The sequence below is a fragment of the Oncorhynchus clarkii genome, chromosome 6, assembly GCF_045791955.1.
Source record: "Oncorhynchus clarkii lewisi isolate Uvic-CL-2024 chromosome 6, UVic_Ocla_1.0, whole genome shotgun sequence".
NCBI classification, from domain to species: domain Eukaryota; kingdom Metazoa; phylum Chordata; class Actinopteri; order Salmoniformes; family Salmonidae; genus Oncorhynchus; species Oncorhynchus clarkii.
Window position 1 is genome coordinate 33905105 of NC_092152.1, and position 25894 is coordinate 33930998.

General features: G+C 42.1%; 1 protein-coding gene across 1 annotated transcript in view; it reads left to right on the plus strand.

Moving 5' to 3' along the window:
• Positions 1–25267, plus strand: part of LOC139411040 (single-stranded DNA-binding protein 2-like) — a 94422-nt gene extending 69155 nt beyond the window's left edge. The window contains exons 5-17 of the mRNA XM_071156830.1: positions 11513–11602; positions 16826–16885; positions 18742–18805; positions 18884–18954; positions 19171–19238; positions 21302–21350; positions 21529–21564; positions 21928–21982; positions 22330–22400; positions 22491–22569; positions 22841–22869; positions 23065–23163; positions 23496–25267. Coding sequence (XP_071012931.1) covers positions 11513–11602; positions 16826–16885; positions 18742–18805; positions 18884–18954; positions 19171–19238; positions 21302–21350; positions 21529–21564; positions 21928–21982; positions 22330–22400; positions 22491–22569; positions 22841–22869; positions 23065–23163; positions 23496–23525 — 801 coding nt within the window. The 3' untranslated portion in view covers positions 23526–25267. The remainder of the gene's footprint in view (positions 1–11512; positions 11603–16825; positions 16886–18741; positions 18806–18883; positions 18955–19170; positions 19239–21301; positions 21351–21528; positions 21565–21927; positions 21983–22329; positions 22401–22490; positions 22570–22840; positions 22870–23064; positions 23164–23495) is intronic.
• The last annotated feature ends 627 nt before the right edge of the window (positions 25268–25894 follow it).

The window sequence follows — 25894 nt, forward strand, 5'->3', positions numbered from 1 at the left end:
TTAGTCTTAACGTTTTGTTTCCACCACTACTGGTTTCCATTCTCAGTACAGTTCTAGGGAACGGCCCCAACCACACACACGCACGCACGTGCATGTTCCCACACACACCATTAGTCTACAGAGTAATGACCAAATAGTAACTTGATACTCTTATTTACACCAAGTTGTTTTCCTCAACAAAATCAATTCAGACCCGCCAAACCCAGATGTGCATCAGTGTGTGTGTGTGTTTCATGCAGAGGGGCATCTTTTCTCCATTTCCTCTTCTCTCATTCAGGAAGTGGACTAATGGCATTTGAGAGGATGGAGGGAGTGAAGAAAAAGGTGGGGGTCGAGGGCACAGGAGAGAGGGAGGGAGCTGTTAGTGAGTTCCTTCCTGTGCTGTGTCATTTGTATTTCCTGTGGTAATGGTGACCTTGAGACCAGTACGACCCCCCCCCCCCCCCCCCACACACACACACACACACACACACACACACACACACACACACAGGGTGAGGCAGGTTAGAGTGAGACAGAGTTAGGTAGTATAGAAGAAGAGCAAGGCAGAGTGAGACAGTTTTGCTTTTTGAGCCAGTGTTGAGTCAGACAGAGTGATCCAGACAGTGAGACAGAGACGACACAGTGTGTTGGGATTCCACTCACGTCTATCCGAGTCTCTTTATTCTCTTCTGTAATCAGCTGACATGAGTTCCTCCCTCCCAGTGTTGGAACACACCTGAGGAACGCCACTCTATCCTGACACACACACACACACACTTGGAGACACACAAAGAATGCAGATGCACAGAACAGTGCTACTATAGGAAGTAATAGAAAAATATTGAAATTAATAGCTATAGATGAATAAGTAATGAGAAGGATAGAGATAAAAAAGTTAGATAAAACTGTACAGTAGATAGATACAGTATATGTAAAAGGGTGGAGAATTGACAAGTTGTTTGGAATCTGGGTTGAGCAGGCAGCGTGAAGTAGAGGTAGACCACAAAGGAACAGTTTTAAACATGCATTTTTAGGCCGTGGCTACGGAGTTTTCGCCCCCACGCCACTCCGGAAACCTCTTTCTTAAAGCTAAGGATTCGGATCACGTTCTGCGCATGTGTTATTTTTACACACATATTCGTTTTTCTAACATAGCTGCTGCTCATACTCCCCCTCCCTTCACTCACCCTCTTCTGAACCATGATGATGTAGCCTATCTCTGCCTCACATTTCTGAACAGCTGGAGAGAAAAAAAAACCTGCGGCGATTTGAACAACCATTCCAAAACATATATATTATGAAGGCGAAAACTTTCTCTGTCCGTCTGTTGAAACGTAAATCGCAGTTGCACAAGCAGGACGCAGTCCCTACTCTACACATTTTGTGTGATGATGTAGGCTAATCTTTATAATTGCTGCCATATCGTAGTTTCTGGAAAAAGAACACTACTTGGCTGTCTGGCTAAACTGTGCAGGAGGCAATGTTTGCAATGATGATGAAAAAAACAAACATTCAATCGCTAATTAGACTACGTGTCTGTCTTGCTGCATTCCACCTCTGGGCAGCCTAACGTTCTAGGCAGCTGAGCGGTGCCATAGTTATGCCGATATCGTGGTGAGAGTAAATAGCTGCATGTAACTCATTAGCTAAGAAGAACATTAAATCGCTAGACTGCCTCTTTGTGTCGTGGTTATGTTTGCAATACTGACAACCTAACTTTGTACGATCACATCAATAATGTATTTTGTGTACAACATGTAAATAGCTGCATGTAGCCTACTCCCCTCCTGAAAAAAGAACATGAAATCACGCTCTTGCTTACTGAGCCATGGAATGTAATAGACAGTTCGAACAGTTTTGCCTACAACGTGAAGTTTGTAGGCTGCCCCAGTCACCAGACAAATGCGACGAAGGAGTGGGGAGCCGCAGCAGCGCACTCAGCACAGCAGCTACGTAGGCAGCGGAGTGGACACACGGGGAAAAAAAAAAATTCTGAACAGAAATATCCATATTTTCTTCCTGGGCAAATTGGGATACAGAAACTGTGTCCATAGCCACTCCATCATTTAAGGCATGGTTCTCAAAAAAACGTGGCAATCAAGTTCCAAACATCAATCGATTCCCACAGTTAAGTTCTCGATACTTTGCTTTCAGTTTTATCAGTTACTCCAGTTTCATTCCTATTTTACTTAATCATCATGCTAATTAAAATGAGAAACATACAAGCCATACAGAAAACAAAAAGGGACACAGGAACTGGTGCAGTCCAGCAGGCAGGTGTCCATTTTCTATATTATAGAACTCAACACAAACTTAATTTGCTTTCACAAAGACTTATTCCACATTTTCTTGTGTTACAGCCTGAATTCAAAATGGATTACATATATTTTTCTCACCCATCTACACACAATACCTCCATAATGACAAATAAAAAAAAATAGTTTTTAAAAAGTTTTGCAAATGTATTGAAAATTAAATACAGAAATATATAATTTCTCAAGTATTCACACCCCTTTGCTATGGCATTGAGCTCAGGTTAATCCAATTTACTTTGATCATCCTTGAGACTTCACTACAACTTGATTGGAGTCCACCTGTGGCCAATTCAAAAATATGGAACAACTCAGACTCTGCCTAGAGCTGGTCATCTGACCAAACTTAGTAACCGGGCAAGAAGGACCATGGGTCAGAGAGGTGACCAAGAACCCAATGAAGACTCTGACAGAACTACAGTTTCTTGGCTGAGATGGGATAACTTCCAGAAGTACAACAATCTCTACAGCACTTCACCAAATCTGGGCAGTTTGGGAGATTGGCCAGACAGAAACCACTCAAGAGAATAAGGCACATGTCAGCACACCTGGAGTTTGCATAAGGCAAAAGATTCTGTGGTCTGATGAGACAAACATTTAAGTCTTTGTCCTAAAAGCGCAAACCATTGATGAGAACCTGCTTCAGAGTGCAAATGACCTTAGACTGGGGGCGAAGATTTACATTCCAACAGAACAATGATCACCAAGCATACAGCCAAAGTAACACTGGAATGGCTTCAGAACAACAATGTGAAAGCCCAGCCAAATACATTTGTAAAAATGTATAAAATCATGTTTTCACTTTGTCATTATAGAGTATTGTGTGTAGATTGGTGAGAAAATAAATACATGTAATACATTTCTAATTTAGGCTGTAACGCAACAAAATGTCAAGGGGTATGAATACTTTCTGAAGGCACATTATACAGTGTATTCAGGAAAGTATTCAGACCTCTTGACTTTTTCCACATTTTGTTACATTACAGCCTTATTCTAAAATTATTTAGTTTTTCCCACTCATTAATCTACGCACAATACCCCATAATGACGAAACAAAAGCAGGTTTTTAGAAATTTTGCAAATTTATTACAAATAAAAAACTGAAATATGCATTTACATAAGAATTCAGACCCGTTACTCAGTATCTTGTTGAAGTATTTTTGGCAGTGATTTCAACCTCTAGTCTTCTTGGATATGACACTATAAGCTTGGCACACATGTATTTGGGGAGTTTCTCTCATTCTTCTCTGCAGATCCTCTCAAGCTCTGTCCGGTTGGAAGGGGAGCGTCGCTGGACAGCTATTTTCAGGTCTCTCCACAGATTTCAATCGGGTTCAAGTCCGGGCTCTGGCTGGGCCACTCAAGGACATTCATAGGCTTGTCCCGAAGCCACTGCTGCATTATCTTGGCTGTGGGCTTAGGGTCGTTGTCCTGTTGGAAGGTGAACCTTTCCCCAGTCTGAGGTCCTGAGCACTCTGGAGCAGGTTTTCATCAAGGAACTCTTTGTACTTTGCTCAGTTCATCTTTCCCTCGATCCTGTCTAGTCTTCCAGTCCCTGCCGCAGAAAAACATCACCACAGCATGTCCTGCCACCACCATACTTCACCGTAGGGATGTACCAGGTTTCCTCACGATGTGACACTTGGCATTCAGGCCAAATACTTTATCTTGGTTTCGTCAGACCAGATAACCATGTTTGTCATATTCTGAGAGTCATTTAGGTGCCTTTTGGCAAACTCCAAGCGAGCTGTCAGTTGCCTTTTACTGAGGAGTGGCTTCCGTCTAGCCACTCTACCATAAAGGCCCGATTGGTGGAGTGCTGCAGAGATGGTTGTCCTTCTGGAAGGTTCTCCCATCTCCACAGAGGAACTCTGGAGCTCTGTCAGAGTGTCCATCGGGTTCATGGTCATCTCCCTGACCAAGGCCCTTCTCCTCAGATTGCTCAATTTGGCCGGGCGGCCAGCTCTAGGAAGAGTCTTGGTGTTTCCAAACTTCTTCCATTGAAGAATGATGGAGGCCACTGTGTTCTTGGGGACCTTCAATGCTGCAGAAATGTTTTGGTACCCTTTCCCAGATCTGTGCCTCGACACAATCCTGTCTCGGAGCTCTACGGAGTATTCCTTCGACCTCACGGCTTGGTTTTTGCTCTGACATGCACTATCAACTGTGGGACCTTATATGGGAGCTCCCGAGTGGCACAGCGGTCTAAGGCTTATATTGAAAGGTGTGTGCCTTTCCAAAACATGTCCAGTCGATTGGAGTACCCTTGTGGTAAATTCAATTAAGTTGTAGAAACATCTCAAGAATGTTTAATGGAAATAGGGTGCACCTAAGCTCAATTTTGAGTCTTATAGCAATGGGTCTGAATACTTATGTAAATAAGGTATTTCTGTTTTTATTTAAATACGTTTGCAGAAATTTCTAAAAACATGTTTTCATGTTGTCATTAGGGGGTATTGTGTGTAGATTGAAGAGGAAAAAAAGTTAATTGAATCCATTTTAGAATAAGGCTATAAAGTAACAAATTATGGAAAAGGGGAAGGGGTCTGAATACTTTCCAAGTGTACTGTATATAGCACAATGTGAACACCTTTTGACCAGAGGCATAGGGAGTTTGGAATGCAAGGTCACTCTCTCCAGGTCATCTACAAGTCCATGCTAGGTAAAGCTCCGCCTTATCTCAGTTCACTGGTTACGATGGCAACACCCATCCGTAGCACGCGCTCCAGCAGGTGTATCTCACTGATCATCCCTAAAGCCAACACCTCATTTGGCCGCCTTTCGTTCCAGTTCTCTGCTGCCTGTGACTGGAACGAATTGCAAAAATCGCTGAAGTTGGAGACTTTTATCTCCCTCACCAACTTCAAACATCTGCTATCCGAGCAGCTAACCGATCGCTGCAGCTGTACATAGTCTATTGGTAAATAGCCCACCCATTTTCACCTACCTCATCCCCATACTGTTTTTATTTATTTATTTTTATTTTTCTGCTCTTTTGCACACCAATCTCTACCTGTACATAACCATCTGATCATTTATCACTCCAGTGTTAATCTGCATAATTGTAATTATTTGCCTACCTTCTCATGCCTTTTGCACACAATGTATATATAGACTCCCCTTTTTTCTACTGTGTTATTGACTTGTTAATTGTTTACTCCATGTGTAACTCTGTGTTGTCTGTTCACACTGCTATGCCTTATCTTGGCCAGGTCGCAGTTGCAAATGAGAACTTGTTCTCAACTAGCCTACCTGGTTAAATAAAGGTGAAATAAAAAAATAAAAAAAATAAAACTCTGTTAACTTGTAGAATGGATGCTGAGGTTTTAGTGTAATACTAGACTGTCCTGAGATCAGTGTAACAGTATGGTTAGCATAGTGTAACCCTGTAACAGTATGGTTAGTGTAGTGTAACCCTGTCCTCCAGAGTGGTGCTGTGAATAATTTAGATGACAAATGAGTTTGCCAGGTGTTGTTCTGAGTGAGAGGGGTGAGAGTGTTTCCACTGCTTCAGGTTTCCTCAGTCACATCAAACACCTCAGAACTCAAAACTTAAAAGGTCCAATGCAGCCATTTTTATCTCAATATCAAATAATTTCTAGGTAACAATTATGTACCTTACCATGATTGTTTTCAATTAAAATTTCAAAAACAAACAAACAACTTCTTAGCAAAGGGCAATTTCTCAAGCAATAATTTAGCAAAGACTGTTTCAGGTAGCCTTCCATAAGCTTCCCACAATAAGTTGTCCCATTCCTCCTGACAGAGCTGGTGTAACTGAATCAGGTTTGTAGGCCTCCTTGCTCGCACAAGCTTTAAGTTCTGCCCACAAATTTCCTATGGGATTGAGGTCAGGGCATTGTGATGGCCACTCCAATACCATGACTTTGTTGTCCTTAAGCCATTTTGCCACAACTTTGGAAGTATGCTTGGGGTCATTGTCCATTTGGAAGACCCATTTGCGACCAAGCTTTAACTTCCTGACTGATGTCCTTAGATGTTGCTTCAATATATACACATAATTCTCCATCCTCATGATGCCATCTATTTTGTGAAGTGCACCAGTCCCTCCTGCAGCAAAGCACCTCTTCAACATGATGCTGCCACCCCCGTGCTTCGCGATTGGGATGGTGTTCTTTGGCTTGCAAGCCTCCCCCCTTTTCCTCCAAACATAACGATGGTCATTAAGGCCAAACAGTTCTATTTTTGTTACATCAGACCAGAGGACATTTCTCAAAAAAGTACGATCTTTGTCCCCATGTACAGTTGCAAACCGTAGTCTGACTTTTTTATAGCGGTTTTGTAGCAGTGGCTTCTTCCTTCCTGAGCGGCCTTTCAGGTTATGTCGATATAAGACTCGTTTTACTGTGGATATAGATACTTTTGTACCTGTTTACTCCAGCACCTTCACAAGGTCCTTTGCTGTTGTTCTGGGATTGATTTGCACTTTTCGCACCAAAGAACGTTAATCTCTAGGAGACAGATCGCGTCTCCTTCCTGAGCAGTATGACCGCTGCGTGGTCCCATGGAGTTTATACTTGCGTACTGTTGATTGTACAGATGAACGTGGTACCTTCAGGCATTTGGAAATTGCTCCCAAGGATGAACCAGACTTGTGGAGGTCTACAATTTTTTTTCTGAGGTCTTGGCTAATTTCTTTAGATTTTCCCATGATGTCAAGCAAAGAGACACTGAGTTTGAAGGTAGGCCTTGAAATAGATCTACAGGTACACCTTCAATTGACTCAAATTATGTCAATTAGCCTATCAGAAGTTCTAAAGCCATGACATCATTTTCTGGAATTTACCAAGCTGTTTAAAGGCACAGTCAACTTAGTGTATGTAAACCTCTGACCCACTGGAATTGTGATACAGTAAATTATAAGTAAAATAATCTGTCTTTAAACAATTGTTGGTTATATATTATGTATTTATATATATATAAATATATATAAACTATCATTTGTTAACCTCTCTGGGATATGTGGGACGCTAGCGACCAATTTCTAAAGACTGTTGACATCCAGTGGAAGCGATAGGAACTGCAATAAGGTCCCTTAGATGGATTCCCATTGAAAACCATTGAAAAGAGTGACCTAAAAAAAAAAAAAAAATCTGAATGTTTTGTCCTCTGGGTTTTGCTTGCTATAAGTTATGTTATACTCAGACATGATTCAAACAGTTTTAGAAACTTCAGAGTGTTTTCTATCCAAATACTAATAATATGCATATCTTATCTTCTGGGGATGAGTAGCAGGCATCAGGATGTGAAAATACCCTGTCACCAAGAAGTTAACAAGAAATTTGTGGAGTAGTTGAAAAACGAGTTTTAATGACTCCAACCTAAGTGTATGTAAATTTCCGACTTCAACTGTATATGTATGTATGTATGTATGTATGTATGTATGTATTGTATTTTTTATACAATACATGCAACATATAAGTCAGATATTACAATCATCTTCTATGAATCTTGTATGTGTATTTGCTGCCATATACAGTGCCTTGCGAAAGTATTCGGCCCCCTTGAACTTTGCGACCTTTTGCCACATTTCAGGCTTCAAACATAAAGATATAAAACTGTATTTTTTTGTGAAGAATCAACAACAAGTGGGACACAATCATGAAGTGGAACGACATTTATTGGATATTTCAAACTTTTTTAACAAATCAAAAACTGAAAAATTGGGCGTGCAAAATTATTCAGCCCCCTTAAGTTAATACTTTGTAGCGCCACCTTTTGCTGCGATTACAGCTGTAAGTCGCTTGGGGTATGTCTCTATCAGTTTTGCACATCGAGAGACTGACATTTTTTCCCATTCCTCCTTGCAAAACAGCTCGAGCTCAGTGAGGTTGGATGGAGAGCATTTGTGAACAGCAGTTTTCAGTTCTTTCCACAGATTCTCGATTGGATTCAGGTCTGGACTTTGACTTGACAATTCTAACACCTGGATATGTTTATTTTTGAACCATTCCATTGTAGATTTTGCTTTATGTTTTGAAACATTGTCTTGTTGGAAGACAAATCTCTGTCCCAGTCTCAGGTCTTTTGCAGACTCCATCAGGTTTTCTTCCAGAATGGTCCTGTATTTGGCTCCATCCATCTTCCCATCAATTTTAACCATCTTCCCTGTCCCTGCTGAAGAAAAGCAGGCCCAAACCATGATGCTGCCACCACCATGTTTGACAGTGGGGATGGTGTGTTCAGCTGTGTTGCTTTTACGCCAAACATAACGTTTTGCATTGTTGCCAAAAAGTTAAATTTTGGTTTCATCTGACCAGAGCACCTTCTTCCACATGTTTGGTGTGTCTCCCAGGTGGCTTGTGGCAAACTTTAAACAACACTTTTTATGGATATCTTTAAGAAATGGCTTTCTTCTTGCCACTCTTCCATAAAGGCCAGATTTGTGCAATATACGACTGATTGTTGTCCTATGGACAGAGTCTCCCACCTCAGCTGTAGATCTCTGCAGTTCATCCAGAGTGATCATGGGCCTCTTGGCTGCATCTCTGATCAGTCTTCTCCTTGTATGAGTTGAAAGTTTAGAGGGACGGCCAGGTCTTGGTAGATTTGCAGTGGTCTGATACTCCTTCCATTTCAATATTATCGCTTGCACAGTGCTCCTTGGGATGTTTAAAGCTTGGGAAATCTTTTTGTATCCAAATCCGGCTTTAAACTTCTTCACAACAGTATCTCGGACCTGCCTGGTGTGTTCCTTGTTCTTCATGATGCTCTCTGCGCTTTTGACGGACCTCTGAGACTATCACAGTGCAGGTGCATTTATACGGAGACTTGATTACACACAGGTGGATTGTATTTATCATCATTAGTCATTTAGGTCAACATTGGATCATTCAGAGATCCTCACTGAACTTCTGGAGAGAGTTTGCTGCACTGAAAGTAAAGGGGCTGAATAATTTTGCACGCCCAATTTTTCAGTTTTTGATATGTTAAAAAAGTTTGAAATATCCAATAAATGTCGTTCCACTTCATGATTGTGTCCCACTTGTTGTTGATTCTTCACAAAAAAATACAGTTTTATATCTTTATGTTTGAAGCCTGAAATGTGGCAAAAGGTCGCAAAGTTCAAGGGGGCCGAATACTTTTGCAAGGCACTGTAGTTACACATTCCAGTTCGAATATATACGAATCTTGTTAAATTCTTCTATATCGTTTTTCGATATTGGTGTGTACACACGGCATTGTTTAATCTGTTAACCATGGTAACACACAAAACACACAGTCCAACCTGGCGTACGTAAGACTTACCAACTGTGTTCCTAATGAGAGCTTAAAAGGTATGTGTGTGGTTGAGGTGACGTTCAGTTTAATTCAGAAATAAATTAAAACAACTCCTGTGGTAGCTCTGTGTTTTAGCCAGGGGCTGGGAGCTTGTTGTGTAGAGACTCTCTGTGTAGTGTGTTGCAGGGGCTGGGAGCTTGTTGTGTAGAGACTCTCTGTGTAGTGTGTTGCAGGGGCTTTGGGGCTGGGAGCTTGTTGTGTAGAAACTCTCTGTGTAGTGTGTTGCAGGGGCTGGGAGCTTGTTGTGTAGAGACTCTCTGTGTAGTGTGTTGCAGGGGCTTTGGGGCTGGGAGCTTGTTGTGTAGAGACTCTGTGTAGTGTGTTGCAGGGGCTTTGGGGCTGGGAGCTTGTTGTGTAGAGACTTTCTGTGTTGTGTGTTGCAGGGGCTTTGGGGCTGGGAGCTTGTTGTGTAGAGACTTTCTGTGTTGTGTGTTGCAGGGGCTTTGGGGCTGGGAGGTTATTGTTGTTGTTTATCCCCATGGAGGAGGCTGCTGTGCTGTGGGGGCAGGGAATATCTTGGTAATGTTTTTCTTGTTGCTTTATTTGGCAAAGGCTGCCTTGTCAGCAGGTCAGGTAGATATTTCTCTCCCCCCCTCTTTCTTGCGCACATGAACACAGGTACACACTCTCTCTCTCTCTCTCTCTCTCTCTCTCTCTCTCTCTCTCTCTCTCTCTCTCTCTCTCTCTCTCTCTCTCTCTCTCTCTCTCGCTCGCTCTCTCGCTCTCGCTCTCTCTCGCTCGCTCTTTCTTTCTCTCTTACTCTCAGCAGACCTCCAGGCTGCCAGTGAGTGAAAAGCATGCTGGGTAAACCGGAGTTAGAGGAGAAACAGAGGCAGGGGGAAAAAACAGTAACACTTCCAGAGTGCATTACTTTGAACACACACACACACACACACACACAATTATTTAACACACCTTTCCTGAACAATGTTCTCCACCCCTGAGCCATCATTCCATACCTTCATCTGTTTAAGCAAAATACACAAACTCTGTTTACACATAGAGCAGTACCTTATGAAATTAAATGGCTATTTCAACACAAGAATTGTATGTATGCTGTCCCCAAACATTAGTGGGAGAGACAAAAGAGGATGACATGGGAGTGTGGGGGGGTAAGTGGAGTGGGGGGAGGAAAGGGGTAACTGTGTTGCAGTCTGACCTAAAAAGTCAGCCAGCGGAAACTTCAGAAAGTTTGGGTCTGTCTCACAGCGGCTTTTTACACCCAGTCTATGCCTAGGGAGAGAAAGAGAGAGAGAGAGAGAGAGAGAGAGAGAGAGGATGAATGTACAGGGAGAGAGAGGACAACTGAAGGGCGGTAACTATCTTTACTGTCACTCACCACTGATAACACCTCTTTGCAGACCACCAGCATTTTGCTTCCCTCCTCTACCCTTAAATACGCTCCTGTCTGTGGCCATCTCCCTGCCTCCCTGCCTCCCTGCCCATAGCCATTGTCTGGTGGTATGTTTGGGACTTGGTAATATTGGGGAGTTTGTAAAATAGCACAGGAAGCAGTCCGAGGCAGTGGTGAAATGTGCCCGCACCGCCTGTCTGGGGGAAAACAAATAAGGAGTAAAAATAACCAGGGAGGCCGGCAGAAACACACAGGAAAGAGACCACCGAGACAGAGGAGGGAGGCTCGTTTGATCATGACATGATAGCAAAGAAACTGGGATACTGTTATGATTTGCTCCTGTATAATAAGTAGAGTCATGCGCTGGATTATGGATTTTACTAGGGTTCTGGGAGGTTGAGTTTGCCAAGATATTGTGGGATATTGGTGGCAATTATTTTGGTCTCCTGTTGGTGGGATGTTGGATGTCTTTGGAGCATTGTTAGATTGGTGTGTCACTGATACACCACCACCATGGTCTAACCTCACATTGTGTGTGTGTGTGTGTGTGTGTGTCTTCCAGAGTGCAGCAGCAGCACCCAGTCCCATCCTTGGGAACCTTCCCACAGGAGAGGGAATGCCAGTGGGTCCTGTACCTCCAGGATTCTTCCAGGTACACACACACACATTGTTGAATTTATAAAGCAGAAAGGGGTCTTCCCTGTGCTCTGGCTGAATGGGCTACAGGGAAGTATTTAACATAGCACTCAGCCGATTGCTGTGCGTCATTGCGGTGGCCACACAGTTCCTGCTGTGTTATCTTGTGTGTGTGTGGGAGACAGACAACCATTTTCTATCAGATTAGTAGCTACAGATTATGACCAACAGAACATTCTGTCCTATAGCCAGAACAGATACCACCGACACCAGGCAGGTACTCTCACTGTTGTCCAATGCGTCATTAATGGCAACCCCTTGTCTTCAGGACTTTGGTTTTGAATTGAAGCAGAAGAGGCTAGAGGAGTTGAGTGGGGAGTTACCATGGAACTGCAGAAAAAACTAAAATCTTCTGCTGAACTGACTGGATTGAAGTAGAATCGAGATCATCCCTGCCAGTTGTACTTATAACAGAGCCCATCTTCAATACTCATGTCCCTCCATAGACCCTCCTACCAGCTGCATTAGATGGTAGATTAGCTTTGTTAGATGGTCATGTCAAGGGGAGAGTGTTAACTGTGTGTGTGTTTGTATGTGTGCTGGTTGGGTTAGAGGAGGCTACCTGTACTTCATCCTCTTACAACAACACTACATGTTCACAGAGACTAATTCAATCATCTTTCCATTTGTGTATGTTTTAGCAATACATGGACTTTATGCTCTGTAGCAAGGAGTTGATTTGCTTTTGTGTACAGTACCAGTCAAAAGTTTGGACACGCCTACTCATTCCAGGGTTGTTCTTTATTTTTACTATTTTCTACGTTGTAGAATAATAGTGAATACATCAAAACTATGAAATAACACATGTGGAATCATGGCATAACCAAAAAGCAAATCAAAACATATTTGGTATTTGAGATTCTTCAAAGTAGCCACCCTTTGCCCTGATGACAGCTTTGCACACTCTTGGCATTCTCTCAACCAGCTTCATGAGGTAGTCACCTGGAGTGCATTTCAATTAACAGGTGTACCTTGTTAAAAGTTAATTTGTGGAATTTCTTTCCTTAAAATGTTTGAGCCAATCAGTTGTGTTGTGACAAGGTAGGGGTGGTATACAGAAGTATATTTGGTATACAGAAGCTGGTATTTGGTATACAGAAGCTGGTATTTGGTAGAAGACCAAGTCCATATTATGGCAAGAACAGCTCAAATAAACAAAGAGAAACGACAGTCCATCATCACTTTGAAGGTTACATGAAGGTAAGTCAATGCGGAACATTTCAAGAACTTTGAAAGTTTCTTCAAGTGCAGTCATAAAAACCATCAAGCGTTATGATGAAACTGATGAACTGGCTCTCCTGAGGACTGCCACAGGAAAGGAAGACCCAGAGTTACCTCTGCTGCAGAGGATAAGGTCATTAGACTTACTAGCCTCAGAAATTGCAGCCCAAATATATGCTTCACAGAGTTCAAGTAACAGACACATCTCAACATCAACTGTTTAGAGGAAACTGCGTGAATCAGGCCTTCATGGTCAAATGCAAAGTAACCACTACTAAAGGACACCAATAAGAAGAAGAGACTTGCTTGGGCCCAGAAACATGAGCAATGGAGATTAGACCGGTGGAAATCTGTCCTTTGGTCTGATGAGTCCAACTACCGTGTCTTTGTGAGATTCAGAGTAGGTGAACGGATGATCTCCGCATGTGTGGTGCCCACCGTGAAGCATGGAAGAGGTGTGATGGTGTGGGGGTGCTATGCTGGTGACACTGTCTGTGATTTCTTTAGAATTCAAGGCACACTTAACCAGCATGGCAACCACAACATTCTGCAGCGATACACCATCCCATCTGGTTTGTACTTAGTGGGACTATCATTTGTTTTTCAACAGGTCAATGACCCAACACACCTCCAGGCTGTGTAAGGGCTATTTGACTAAGACGGAAAGTGATGGAGTGCTGCATCAGATGACCTGGCCTCCACAATCACCCGACCTCAACCCAATTGAGATGGTTTGGGATGAGTTGGACCGCAGAGGGAAGGAAAAGCAGCCAACAAGTGCTCAGCATTTGTGGAAACTCCTTCAAGACTGTTGAAGCTGGTTGAGAGAATGCCAAGAGTGTGCAAAGCTGTAATCAAGGCAAAGGGTGGCTACTTTGAAGAATCTAATATCTATTTTGATTTAACACTTTTTTGGTTACTACATGAGTCCATTTGTGTTATTTCATAGTTTTGATGTCTTCACTATTATTCTACAATGTAGAAAATAGTAGAAATAAAGAAAAACCCTTGAATGAGTAGGTGTCTAAACTTTTGACTGGTACTGTATGTGTGCATGTTAGTGTGTGTGTGTTGGTGCACAGGTGTGTGTGTGTGTGTCTGAGCAGTATGAGCTTCCTCTCTTAGGCAGTCAGTCTCTCCATTACATTAGTCAGTCGGCTGGTAGCGCATTGATTAAATGTCATTAACAGTCAAACTCAGTAGCTCACGTCTGACACTTAGATCAATAGCCTTCGTGGCAATATTTCAGATCAGCTTTTCAGAAATCTCAAACTTGAGTCAAAACACACCCTTTTCCACCAACTCCTGGTCCCCCGATCCTTGCTGAAAATCAATCATTGTTGTTGTTTGGAGCCGTCTTTGAAGAGGATTTCTTGTCAAGGCCAATCAGGGTCTGAGACAGAGCAGACTAGTTCCTCCCTGAGATTCTTACAGAGGCTAAACTGAATGATCAACACATGCCTATGCAGCTTTGAATCAACAAACAAACTAGCCACAACACAGGCACTGACTGGCAGACACACACATGCACACACAACCCAACTGGCTCCGTAATCCATATTCATTCATGTCTTTTCACTTACTCTAATTTACTCACTTCTTTGCACTTGCTCATTTACAAATAAATGTAATAATATATGAATTAATCCGTATACACTTATATTATTTCTTAGACTCTGCTATTCTCTTTTTACCTTTTCAAGGGCTGAAATACACGTGGGCTGAAATACAAATAAGACAATAAGAAACATAATAGTACATGATAATCTCTGTGTTGTAAAGTCAATGTCCATTTAATTTGGATCCAAACAGAGAGGAAAGTAGGTAGCAGAGGGACTGGATGTCAACTGGATGTCACTGCCACCTAGTGGTGTGTTATGGTACTGCGTCCTAGCGTTGCGTTTTGGTACTGCCACTTAGTGGTGTGTTATGGTACCTTCCCCTAGTGGTTTGTTATGGTACTGCTCCCTGGTGGTGTGTAATGATATTGCTCCCTAGTGGTGTGTTATGGTACTGCACCCTAGTGGTGTCTTATGATACTGCTCCCTAGTGGTATAATACTGCTCCCTAGTGGTGTGTTATGATACTGCTCCCTAGTGGTGTCGTATGAACTTCTCCCTAGTGGTGTCTTATGATACTGCTCCCTAGTGGTGTGTTATGGTACTGCTTCTCTGTAGCTCACATCATTGGTTGGGTTTGGTTCAATAGCGGTGCGTGGGTAAAATCCCTGTGGAAGCCAAGCCAGTAAAAAAGCCATATTCCAACCTATGTTATGATAATTGTGTTATTTTCTCTATAACCCATTCGTTCATATGCCACCATGATATACAATAAAGCCGAGACAACAAAAAGACAAAAGTCACACAGCGGCGGAATAAATTCAACTACACATTTGTTTTGTTTTTTTATCACAAAACCAGAGAGCAACATATTGCATGTAACAAACAGTTACATGACCCACAGCATGGTCAGCCAGGCATGTTTTAGACAGTTTACTAAATAACTACTGATTTAGAACCACGGAGTTGCCGCAAGTCAGCATAAAGACAACAGGAGCACTGCCTCTGCTATTCTAGCACCATTTCAACTTAAACATGATCAAATCAACTAGGCTATAATACAGTGAAAACAAACTTAAAGATACCAACAATTATTTAGTCCAATCAATCTTCCTAAATATCATGTGGCTGTCCATGGTACTGATTTCTTTCTTTCTGTGTGTGTGTGCAAGTAAAAAATGTTGACTCATCCTACTTGTAGACCAATGCCATCCACCTCTCTTTCATGTTGGCAAAATGGTCTATTCCTTTGTCATACAGTATGCTTTTAGTTTTTGTTATCATAGGCTACCTAGCTAAAATATCTTGCTAGCCTAACTTCCTTGCATGGGCAACAATGAACCAGCTAAGTTAGCTAGCTAGTTAACTTGAGCCTAGTCTACATCTAGGCTACATATTGAACTTAATTTGTCTCAGGCCAGTGGCACAATATATTAATTTATGGTTAGATCAGAATCACCTTCATAATCATACAGAGAATGTACAGAGAATTAAGTCAAAACCACAAGTTCAAATTCCCATCTCCATCCATGTCTTAGGAAAAGGTTGATTTAGCAAGCTAGCTACTACAGGACAACAACAAAAGCAGCTCAGAAACATAAACAAATATATATATGTTTCACTTTGGATGTGATTTGATTGGTGTGAAGCCAAACTGCCTTCCCTTGGGGGGTATTTTACTGTGCCAGGACAACCCAACGTTGAGCTCAGCTGAACGCTGATTGGCTAATTATTTTATACTTTTTTTATCAAGGGAAGCCAAATGCTTGCTGGCATCAATCAATCAAATGTTATGGCGTCATACTCTTTTGGTCCAGACAGCATCAAATACATGGGCTACCCATACTGAGACAGAGGGGCGCTGTTTCCCTTGCTCGGATGACTTTTCCGGTGAGATTCAGCTACTTGCGAATTGAAGGGAAATTATGAAAACACAGAGATTCTAAAGATACATTATTTTATCCTTTTTAGTTTTGAATTTGTCAAATATTTTGGAAAGCCTTCCCTTGGCATCCATGAATACACACAACTGGTTTGGTTTAGTTTGAATTTACCCCAACATTTATGGGACAGTTCATTGTGTGTGGTGTAGACATTGGATAGCAGACACACACAATAGCAACATTATATTTCAATCACAGAACACAAACATGTTAATCCTACAGGTAACACACTGAAACATACATAGTAGTTAATCATGGGAGTGTAGAAGTGTCATAACTGACTGTCATACTAACATTTTTAGCATTCATTATCATACACTTTATTTCTTTCCATCAGACTTTATCTCTTCCTAACTCTATCGTCTATCCCCCCTCTCTCTTTGTGTGTGTACTGGTATGTGTGTGCATGCTTGTAACCCTGTGTGTGTGTTTGTTTGTGTGTGTGTACCTTCACAGTCGTTCATGTCACCTCGTTATCCTGGTGGGCCCAGACCTCCCCTCAGAATACCTAATCAGGTAAGATCACTGATGCACAGACGCGCTCCTCAGGCTACAATAGGATATGTACCCTCATCTTTTTTTATTTCCCTTCACTTGTATCTGCTTCTATTTACAGTGGGGCAAAAAAGTATCTAGTCAGCACCAATTGTGCAAGTTCTCCCACTTAAAAAGATGAGAGAGGCCTGTAATTTTCATCATAGGTACACTTCAACTATGACAGACAAAATGAGAAGAAAAAAAATCCAGAAAATCACATTGTAGGATTTTTAATGAATTTATTTGCAAATTATGGTGGAAAATAAGTATTTGGTCACCTACAAACAAGCAAGATTTCTGGCACTCACAGACCTGTAACTTCTTCTTTAAGAGGCTCCTCTGTCCTCCACTCGTTACCTGTATTAATGGCACCTGTTTGAACTTGTTATCAGTATAAAAGACACCTGTCCACAACCTCAAACAGTCACACTCCAAACTCCATTATGGCCAAGACCAAAGAGCTGTCAAAGGACACCAGAAACAAAATTGTAGACCTGCACCAGGCTAGGAAGACTGAATCTGCAATAGGTAAGCAGCTTGGTTTGAAGAAATCAACTGTGGGAGCAATTATTAGGAAATGGAAGACATACAAGACCACTGATAATTTCCCTCGATCTGGGGCTCCACGCAAAATCTCACCCCTTGGGGTCAAAATGATCACAAGAACGGTGAGCAAAAATCCCAGAACCACATGGGGGGATCTAGTGAATGACCTGCAGAGAGCTGGGACCAAAGTAACAAAGCCTACCATCAGTAACACACTACGCCGCTAGGGACTCAAATCCTGCAGTGACAGAGGTGTCCCCCTGCTTAAGCCAGTACATACCCAGGCCCGTCTGAATTTTGCTAGAGAGCATTTGGATGATCCAGAAGAAGATTGTGAGAATGTCATATGGTCAGATGAAACCAAAATATAACTTTTTGGTAAAAACTCAACTCGTCGTGTTTGGAGGATAAAAAATGCTGAGTTGCATCCAAAGAACACCATACCTACTGTGAAGCATGGGTGTGGAAACATCATGCTTTGGGGCTGTTTTTCTGCAAAGGGACCAGGACGACTGATCCGTCCGTGTAAAGGAAAGAATGAATGGGGCCATGTATCGTGAGATTTTGACTGAAAACCTCCTTCCATCAGCAAGGGCATTGAAGATGAAACGTGGCTGGGTCTTTCAGCATGACAATGATCCCAAACACACCGCCTGGGGGGCAACGAAGGAGTGGCTTCGTAAGAAGCATTTCAAGGTCCTGGAGTGGCCTAGCCAGTCTCCAGATCTCAACCCCATAGAAAATCTTTGGAGGGAGTTGAAAGTCTGTGTTGCCCAGCAACAGCCCCAAAACATCACTGCTCTAGAGGAGATCTGCATGGAGGAATGGGTCAAAATACCAGCAACAGTGTGTGAAAACCTTGTGAAGACTTACAGAAAACGTTTGACCTCTGTCATTGCCAACAAAGGGTATATAACAAAGTATTGAGAAACTTTTGTTATTGACCAAATACTTATTTTCCACCATCATTTGCAAATAAATTCATTAAAAATCCTACAATGTGATTTTCTGGATTTTTTTTCTTCTCATTTTGTCTGTCATAGTTGAAGTGTACCTATGATGAAAATTACAGGCCTCTCTCATCTTTTTAAGTGGGAGAACTTTCACAATTGGTGGCTGACTAAATACTTTTTTGCCCCACTGTATATCTTATTTGACTACATTATATTGTCTTGCGTTACCCTCTTTGACCGGGTTTGGACATTCTTTTTTTGTATAGCCTCTTAGCTTTAGTGTATGTTAATGATTTTGTGTTATATTTTGTGATGATGATGACGATTTCGGCTCAGGCAATGGGGGTCCATGGTAACCAGCCTATGCTACCCAGCGGAATGGACCCCACAAGACAGCAAGGTGTGTGTCACACATACACACCACAGACTCTTACTCACATACAAGGACTGCGAGCTGATGGCGCTCTGTTTTTTTCAGGGCATCCAAATATGGGCGGGCCCATGCAGCGAATGACTCCACCCAGAGGGATGGTCCCTCTTGCGCCACAGGTATGTGATTGGATGAAATCTCCAGGTTTGCGTAAGTTTAAACTCCTTTGGTAACATTAGCGTATGTTTGGCTGTTTGTGTTTGTAGGTGGGTGAATATATTTGTTTATATGTGTGGTAGTATACAATAGTAGTATTTCTACTCTCCACCTGTGGATCCTGTTTGAGTTGTGTACATTACTTTACAGTAGTTTGATCTTGGGTTTCTCTTTTCCAGAACTACGGTGGAGGGATGAGACCTCCTCTAAATGCACTCGTTGGCCCTGGGATGCCTGGCATGAACATGTGAGCACTCTGTCATCAATACACATACACACACATACAGTGCATTCGGAAAGTATTCAGACCCCTTTTTTCACATTTTGTTACGTTATAGTTTTATTCTAAAATGTATTATTGTTTTTTGTCCTCATCAATCTACACACATACCCCATAATGACAAAGCAAAAACAGGTTAAGAAACTTTTGCTAATTTATATAAAAAATATAAAAAACTGAATTATCACATTTACATAAGTATTCAGAACCTTTACTCAGTACTTTGTTGAAGCACCTTTGGCAGCGATTACAGCATCAAGTCTTCTTGAGTATGATGCTACAAGCTTGGCACACATGTATTTGGGGAGTTTCTCCCATTCTTCTTTGCAGATCCTCTCAAGCTCTGTCAGGTTGGATGGGGAGCGTTCCTGCACAACTATTTTCAGGTCTCTCCAGAGATGTTTGATCAGGTTCAAATCTGGGCTCTGGCTGGGCCACTCAAGGACATTCGGAGACTTGTTCTGAAGCCACTCCTGTGTTGTCTTGGCTCTGTGCTTAGGGTTGTTTTCCTGTTGGAAGGTGAACCTTCACCCCAGTCTGAGGTCCTGAGCGCTCTTGAGCAGGTTTTCATCAAGCATCTCTCTGTACTCAGCTAGGTTAATCTTTCCCTCGATCCTGACTAGTCTCCCAGTCCCTGCCGAAAAACATCTCCACAGCATGATGATGCCACCGTAAGGATGGTGCCAGGTTTCCTCCAGAAGTGACGCTTGGCATTCAGGCCAAAGAGTTCAATCTTGGTTTCATCAGACCAGAGAATCTTGTTTCTCATGGTCTGAGAGTCTTTGGGTGTCTTTTGGCAAACTCCAAGCGGGCTGTCATGTGCCTTTTACTGAGGAGTGGCTTCCGTCTGGCCACTCTACCATAAAGGCCTGATTGGTTGTCCTTCTGGAAGGTTTTCCCATCTCCACAGAGGCACTCTAGAGCTCTGTCAGAGTGACCATCGGGTTCTTGGTCACCTTCCTGACCAAGGCCCTTCTCCCCCGATTGCTCAGTTTGGCCGGTCGGCCAGCTCCAGGAAGAGTCTTGGTGGTTCCAAACGTCTTCCATTAAATTAATGATGGAGGACACTATGTTCTTGGGGATCTTCAATGCTGCAGAAATGTTTTGGTAACCTTTCCCAGATCTGCGCCTTGACACAATCCGGTCTCTAAGCTCTACAGACAATTCCTTCGACCTCATGGCTTGGTTTTTGCTCTGGCATGCACTGTCAACTGTGGGACCTTATAGACAGGTGTGTGCCTTTCCAATCATGTCCAATCAATTGAATTTACCACAGGTGGACTCCAATCAAGTTGTAAAAACATCTCAAGGATGATCAATAGAAATAGGATGCACCTGAACTCAATTTCGAGTCTCGTAGCAAAGGGTCTGAATACGGTAAATAAGGTATTTCTGTTTTTCCCAAAAACGTTTCACTTTGTCTTTATGGAGTATTATGTGTAGATTCCCTAGGATTTTTTACTTAAAAAATAAAATACAATTTAGAATAAGGCTGTAACGTAACAAAAATGTGGAAAAAGTCCAAACTTTCCGAAGGCACTGTACATTTGTATTTATTTTATTTTTATTTAACTAGGCAAGTCAGTTAAGAACAAATTCTTATTTACAATGACAGCCTACCCCGGCTAAACCTGGACGGCGCTGGGCCAATTGTGCGCCTCCCTATATACATACACACACTACACACAAAAACATGTGCACGCACACACACACACACACACACACACACACACACATGAACAGACACGGCACTGTAAACATACAATCCACACCGTCCTTTAACTCTTCCCCCCAAAGGATGTGGTTACGCAGGAGTTCTATAAAAACAATATTTCCTCAATCCCTCACTAGATACGTTCACTACCCTCAGAGCTGATTATGATTGGATGTGCTGTCCTCTCTTCCTTTCTCTGGCCTCTAAATGATGTGTTCTTGCCAATACTGTTGACGGGAAATAGAACAACCCAGGACTGTGTAAGAACAGAGTGAACTAAAGTGTGTGTGTGTGTGTGTGTGTGTGTGTGTTTTAGGGGACCTGGTGGGGGTAGACCTTGGCCAAATCCTCAAAACACCAACTCAGTGAGTAACCAGAAAAACAAACTTTAACACAACCACCAAGACAGATACCTAAATATACCACAATAACAATAAAACAGCAAATATTTTAATTAAAATTTTAAAAAACATTTCCTGAAGAGAGGATTTGAATAAAGAGAAATGCTATTTTCTCACTCTCTCTCTCTTTGTCTGTCTGTAGATCCCCTACTCCTCTGCGTCTCCAGGAAGTTATGTGGTATGTATATAGTATGACCCTCTATAGTATGACCCTGTATATAGTATTCTTATTTACATTATTGTGTTCTTGTTGTTTTTATATCTTGTGTTTTGTTCTACCCTGTTATTTCTGGCATTACATTGTTATTGATAACTGCATTGTTGGGATTAGAGCTGCAAGAAAAGCATTTCACTGTACTTGAGCATGTGACATTAAAACTTGATACTTGAAACTATGTGACTGGAAGTTGGTTGTCTGTATTTGCCTGTTAGTTACAAGGCACTATATAGTGTATTGTCTTTATAGATATTAGGAGCATTGCATTGTTGGTGTGTAGTTGCTATGAGGCATTAATCTCCCAATTATCAACTCTCATTTTAGGGTCCGCCGGGAGGAGGGGGGCCACCTGGTACTCCAATAATGCCCAGCCCAGCAGGTAGTGTGTGTGTGTGTTTGGGGGGCCTTGACCTGAGTGGGGCTAATGGATGTATGTGTGGGGTTAGACAGGGACAGGGATGCATTCACAATGTTACAAACTGACTTTAGCGATTTGGTCTGTGAAACAACTTAACTATATATATCTGACCTAAAGTGTGACTTTACCTCAAGTCAGTTGCCTATTTGGCTTATAGTATGTTCAAGTTTCTAGTGGGTACTTAACCTGAGGGGATGTGTGTGTGTGTGTGTGTGTGTGTGTGTGTACTGTATGTATACGTGTGTGTGTGTGTGTGTGTACCTATGTATACTGTATGTATGAGTTGTGTATACTGTGTTTCCTGTCAGACTCGACTAACTCCGGTGACAACATATACACCATGATCAACACAGTCCCCCCTGGTGGAAACAGACCAAATGTAAGATAACTTAACCATCATTATCTGTGTGTGTGTGTGTGTGCGTGTGATTTAACTGTTTAATACTGTTTGCTTGTGTTTTGGCCTTAGTTTCCAATGGGTGCCGGTGCAGACGGTCCAATGGGAGGCATGGCAGGAATGGAGCCACATCACATGAATGGATCGCTAGGTAACACTTAGGGCCCTATTCAATTTGTAAAGCTGAAGCATTTATGGAGCGTTTACCATCAATGCAGTCTGTGCTAAAGCAGGAACATTGCCTTTTGAATTTCAATCACGCTATGAAGCTGAATAGAACCCTTAAACAGACACACACACACACACACACACACACACTTTGAGCTTGTTCTTAACTCACTACACTAGTCTTTTGAAGGGTAAATTGATGTGTTTACTGAGACTGTATAGTAGTAATGCCCTTCTCTCTCCCAACTACCCAGGGTCTGGTGACATGGATAGCCTCCCTAAGGTAGGAGAAGACTCCAACCCAACCCATACCATTAGTAATTTGCATCAATCAATTATCAGACAGACTTTTGTAGTGATTTGTATGTGGTTGAAATATTGGTACTACTGTTAATGGTTAATCTACCCTATTGCGTATGTATGGTATACAGATAGATAATAGATTATATTTCTATGTTGTGTGATTGGTTCTGATCAGAACTCTCCTGGTAACCTGAGTATGAGTAACCAGCCGGGGACCCCCAGAGATGACGGCGAGATGGGGGGCAACTTCCTCAACCCCTTTCAGAACGAGAGCGTGAGTCCATACTCGCACCCACAGAAGTTATTCAAAGGGCCAGAGACACAGAATTGTAGCAGTAGGACTGAAGATTATCTTTACCAACTTTCAAAATGAACATTAGCCTACCAACTATACATTTTTTACATGGTGTTGATTATAAATATTAAAGGGCCTGGACACTAAAAGGCTCCATTACCAACACAATGTTTCACCAACCACCTCAGGTGTGTGCAGGGGACTTTCAGTGTTTGTTCCCTATTTGTTCATACCATAAAAAGTGATGTTTGGCTTCATAAGAGTATTGATAATATTTACATAACCCCCTTTGTCCATCTCTCTCTCTGTAGTATTCTCCAAACATGACGATGAGTGTGTGAAGGCTCCGCCAGCTGGCCAGTTAGTGGTGTGGATTGGTGGAAGAGACAGGACGTGATGTCATCTATGCCCAGTGGTTCTTCCTCTCTGTGCCCTCTCTACCAGGACAGTGGACCCAGGCCTCGTTCTCCCCCTGGCCTCTATCTGTGTTTGTTCTCTTCTTCTGTTTCCTCTCACTTTTACACTTGTGAACTTCTGCTTCGTTCATCACCTACCATCAGAGACTGTATGAAAGGAACCTCCATTCTAACAAACCAGGAAATAAAAATCTCTGTATATTTATAAATGTATGTCACTGTGCATACTCTCAGTCATGCTAACACAGAAAGATGTACCATGCTCCACCATCTTGTGGAAAAGACACTGAAAACCCTCAAGTGTAAAGAAATCTGAGCAGGTAGCTTTCTGGCTCCCCACCTGCATTCGTTATGAGTCTTTAGATTTGATGGGCATGATGGCAACCACAGTCTATGATTGGATGAATTGAGATGACAACTTCAGTCTCATTGGATATACAACAACCTGGAATAAAGCCTATTTAATGGTATCCTCCGTCTCTCATTGGATGAAGATTATGACAACCACAGTCTTTGATTGGAGAGGGGCGACAGCTTCAGTGATTTGAGATCTTTGTCCCACAGTGAACATTCACCAATGTTTTTTTGTTTTTTTCACCTCCATACACTTGAATCTGATGTGCTATGTTGAGAGAGATCATTCAGTACAGTACGGGCCATGTTTTCAATGTTGTTTTTTATTGGTTGGTTGATTTTGTTTGCCATGGTGACTGGTTTGAGAATATACACATGCTTGTTGAGCTGTACACTGTGTAAGTGTACTGGCTAGAGAGTACTGTAAGGCCACATCTTATCATTTACTGGGAGCAATGTTCATCCTTATATCTATGTCTTGACTACGAGCATCAACACCTAAAAACAAAGAGATTTGTCAATCTTAACGATGACACATCTGAGATGGAGAGAATAGAGAAAATGCAAGCAGTTGGTTGTCTGAAAGAACTATTTTCTGCCTTGTCAAGAGGATGCAATGTGTTATGATTTTTCAAAGAATGCAAGACTGTAGATTGAACGAAAAGGGAAAACTAAAAGTGCAGCAATTGGTGACAATGGTTGTAGGGATTTTTGTGTGAAGGTATTATTAAAAACATGCATTTAAATCATTCTCTTCATTAATTTATTATTGCCATCCGGAAAAACTGTGATCTTAATGTATTTTGGAGAGTATGTGTAGAGGTAAAATAGCTGTGTTTTGTATTATTTTAAACCTACTCCTCAGCCTGTTAGTTTATTACGATAATATTTAGTCCATGACGTTATTATTTAGTCCAGGATTTTACTATTCCCTCCCGTAGATCTAAAACTCATAAATCTAACTCCTCTTCTTTATGTATCTAACACATGGAGGGATGGACAGAAAGAGAGAACGAAAGAGAGAGGGGGGGAAAGATCAACTAGGAGACACCAATACAGAGCCGTTTGTTTTAATGTTAGTTTAAAGTCACAAGTATGAATAATGAAAGATGCATATTTTTTTCTTTTTAAATTTGACAATTTACACATTTTTGGATTCCAAATGTTGGTTGTTTGTTTCCATTTGTGATGTGTTAATTTTCTTCCTTTTTCTGTTATTCTTTTATTTTTACCTCTTTATGTTTTGTAAATACACTGAGAAGTACTACATGGGTTTTGAATATGCTGGTATAAAGCTTCTCTTCCCTCATTAATAATATTGACTCCTTGTGTATGTCTAATGTGCATGCATGTGTTTACACAGGCAGCCCAATTATTTAACCTTTTACCTCTTTCTCCCCAATTGGTAGTTACAGTCTTGTCTCATCGCTGCAACTCCCATACGGACTCGGGAGAGGCAAAGGTCGAGAGCCATGCGTCCTCCGTAACACGACCCTGCCAAGTCGCACTGCTTCTTGACACACTGATCGCTTAACCCGGAAGCCAGCCGCACCAATGTGTCGGAGGAAACACGGTCCAACTGATGACCGAATACAGCTTGCAGGCGCCCGGCCCACCACAAGGAGTTGCTAGAGCCCGATGGGACAAGGAAATCCCAGCCGGCTAAACCCTCCCCTAACCCGGACCAATTGTGCGCTGCCTCATGGGTCTCCCGGTCACAGCCGGCTGTAACACAGCATGGGACCTCGGGGGCCGCCTGCCTTATACATGTTTTACTACTAATAAAAAAGTTGGCTGAAGGTTGAGCGACACGGGCCAACGGGCTCCTTTCCCCCAGGCACTGTGGTCTATTGAAAACAAACGTCTATGCAACCCTTAGCCCCGCCCACACTCACATTGACAGTGACAGCTCGAAAACTAGCTACAATAGACAATGGAAA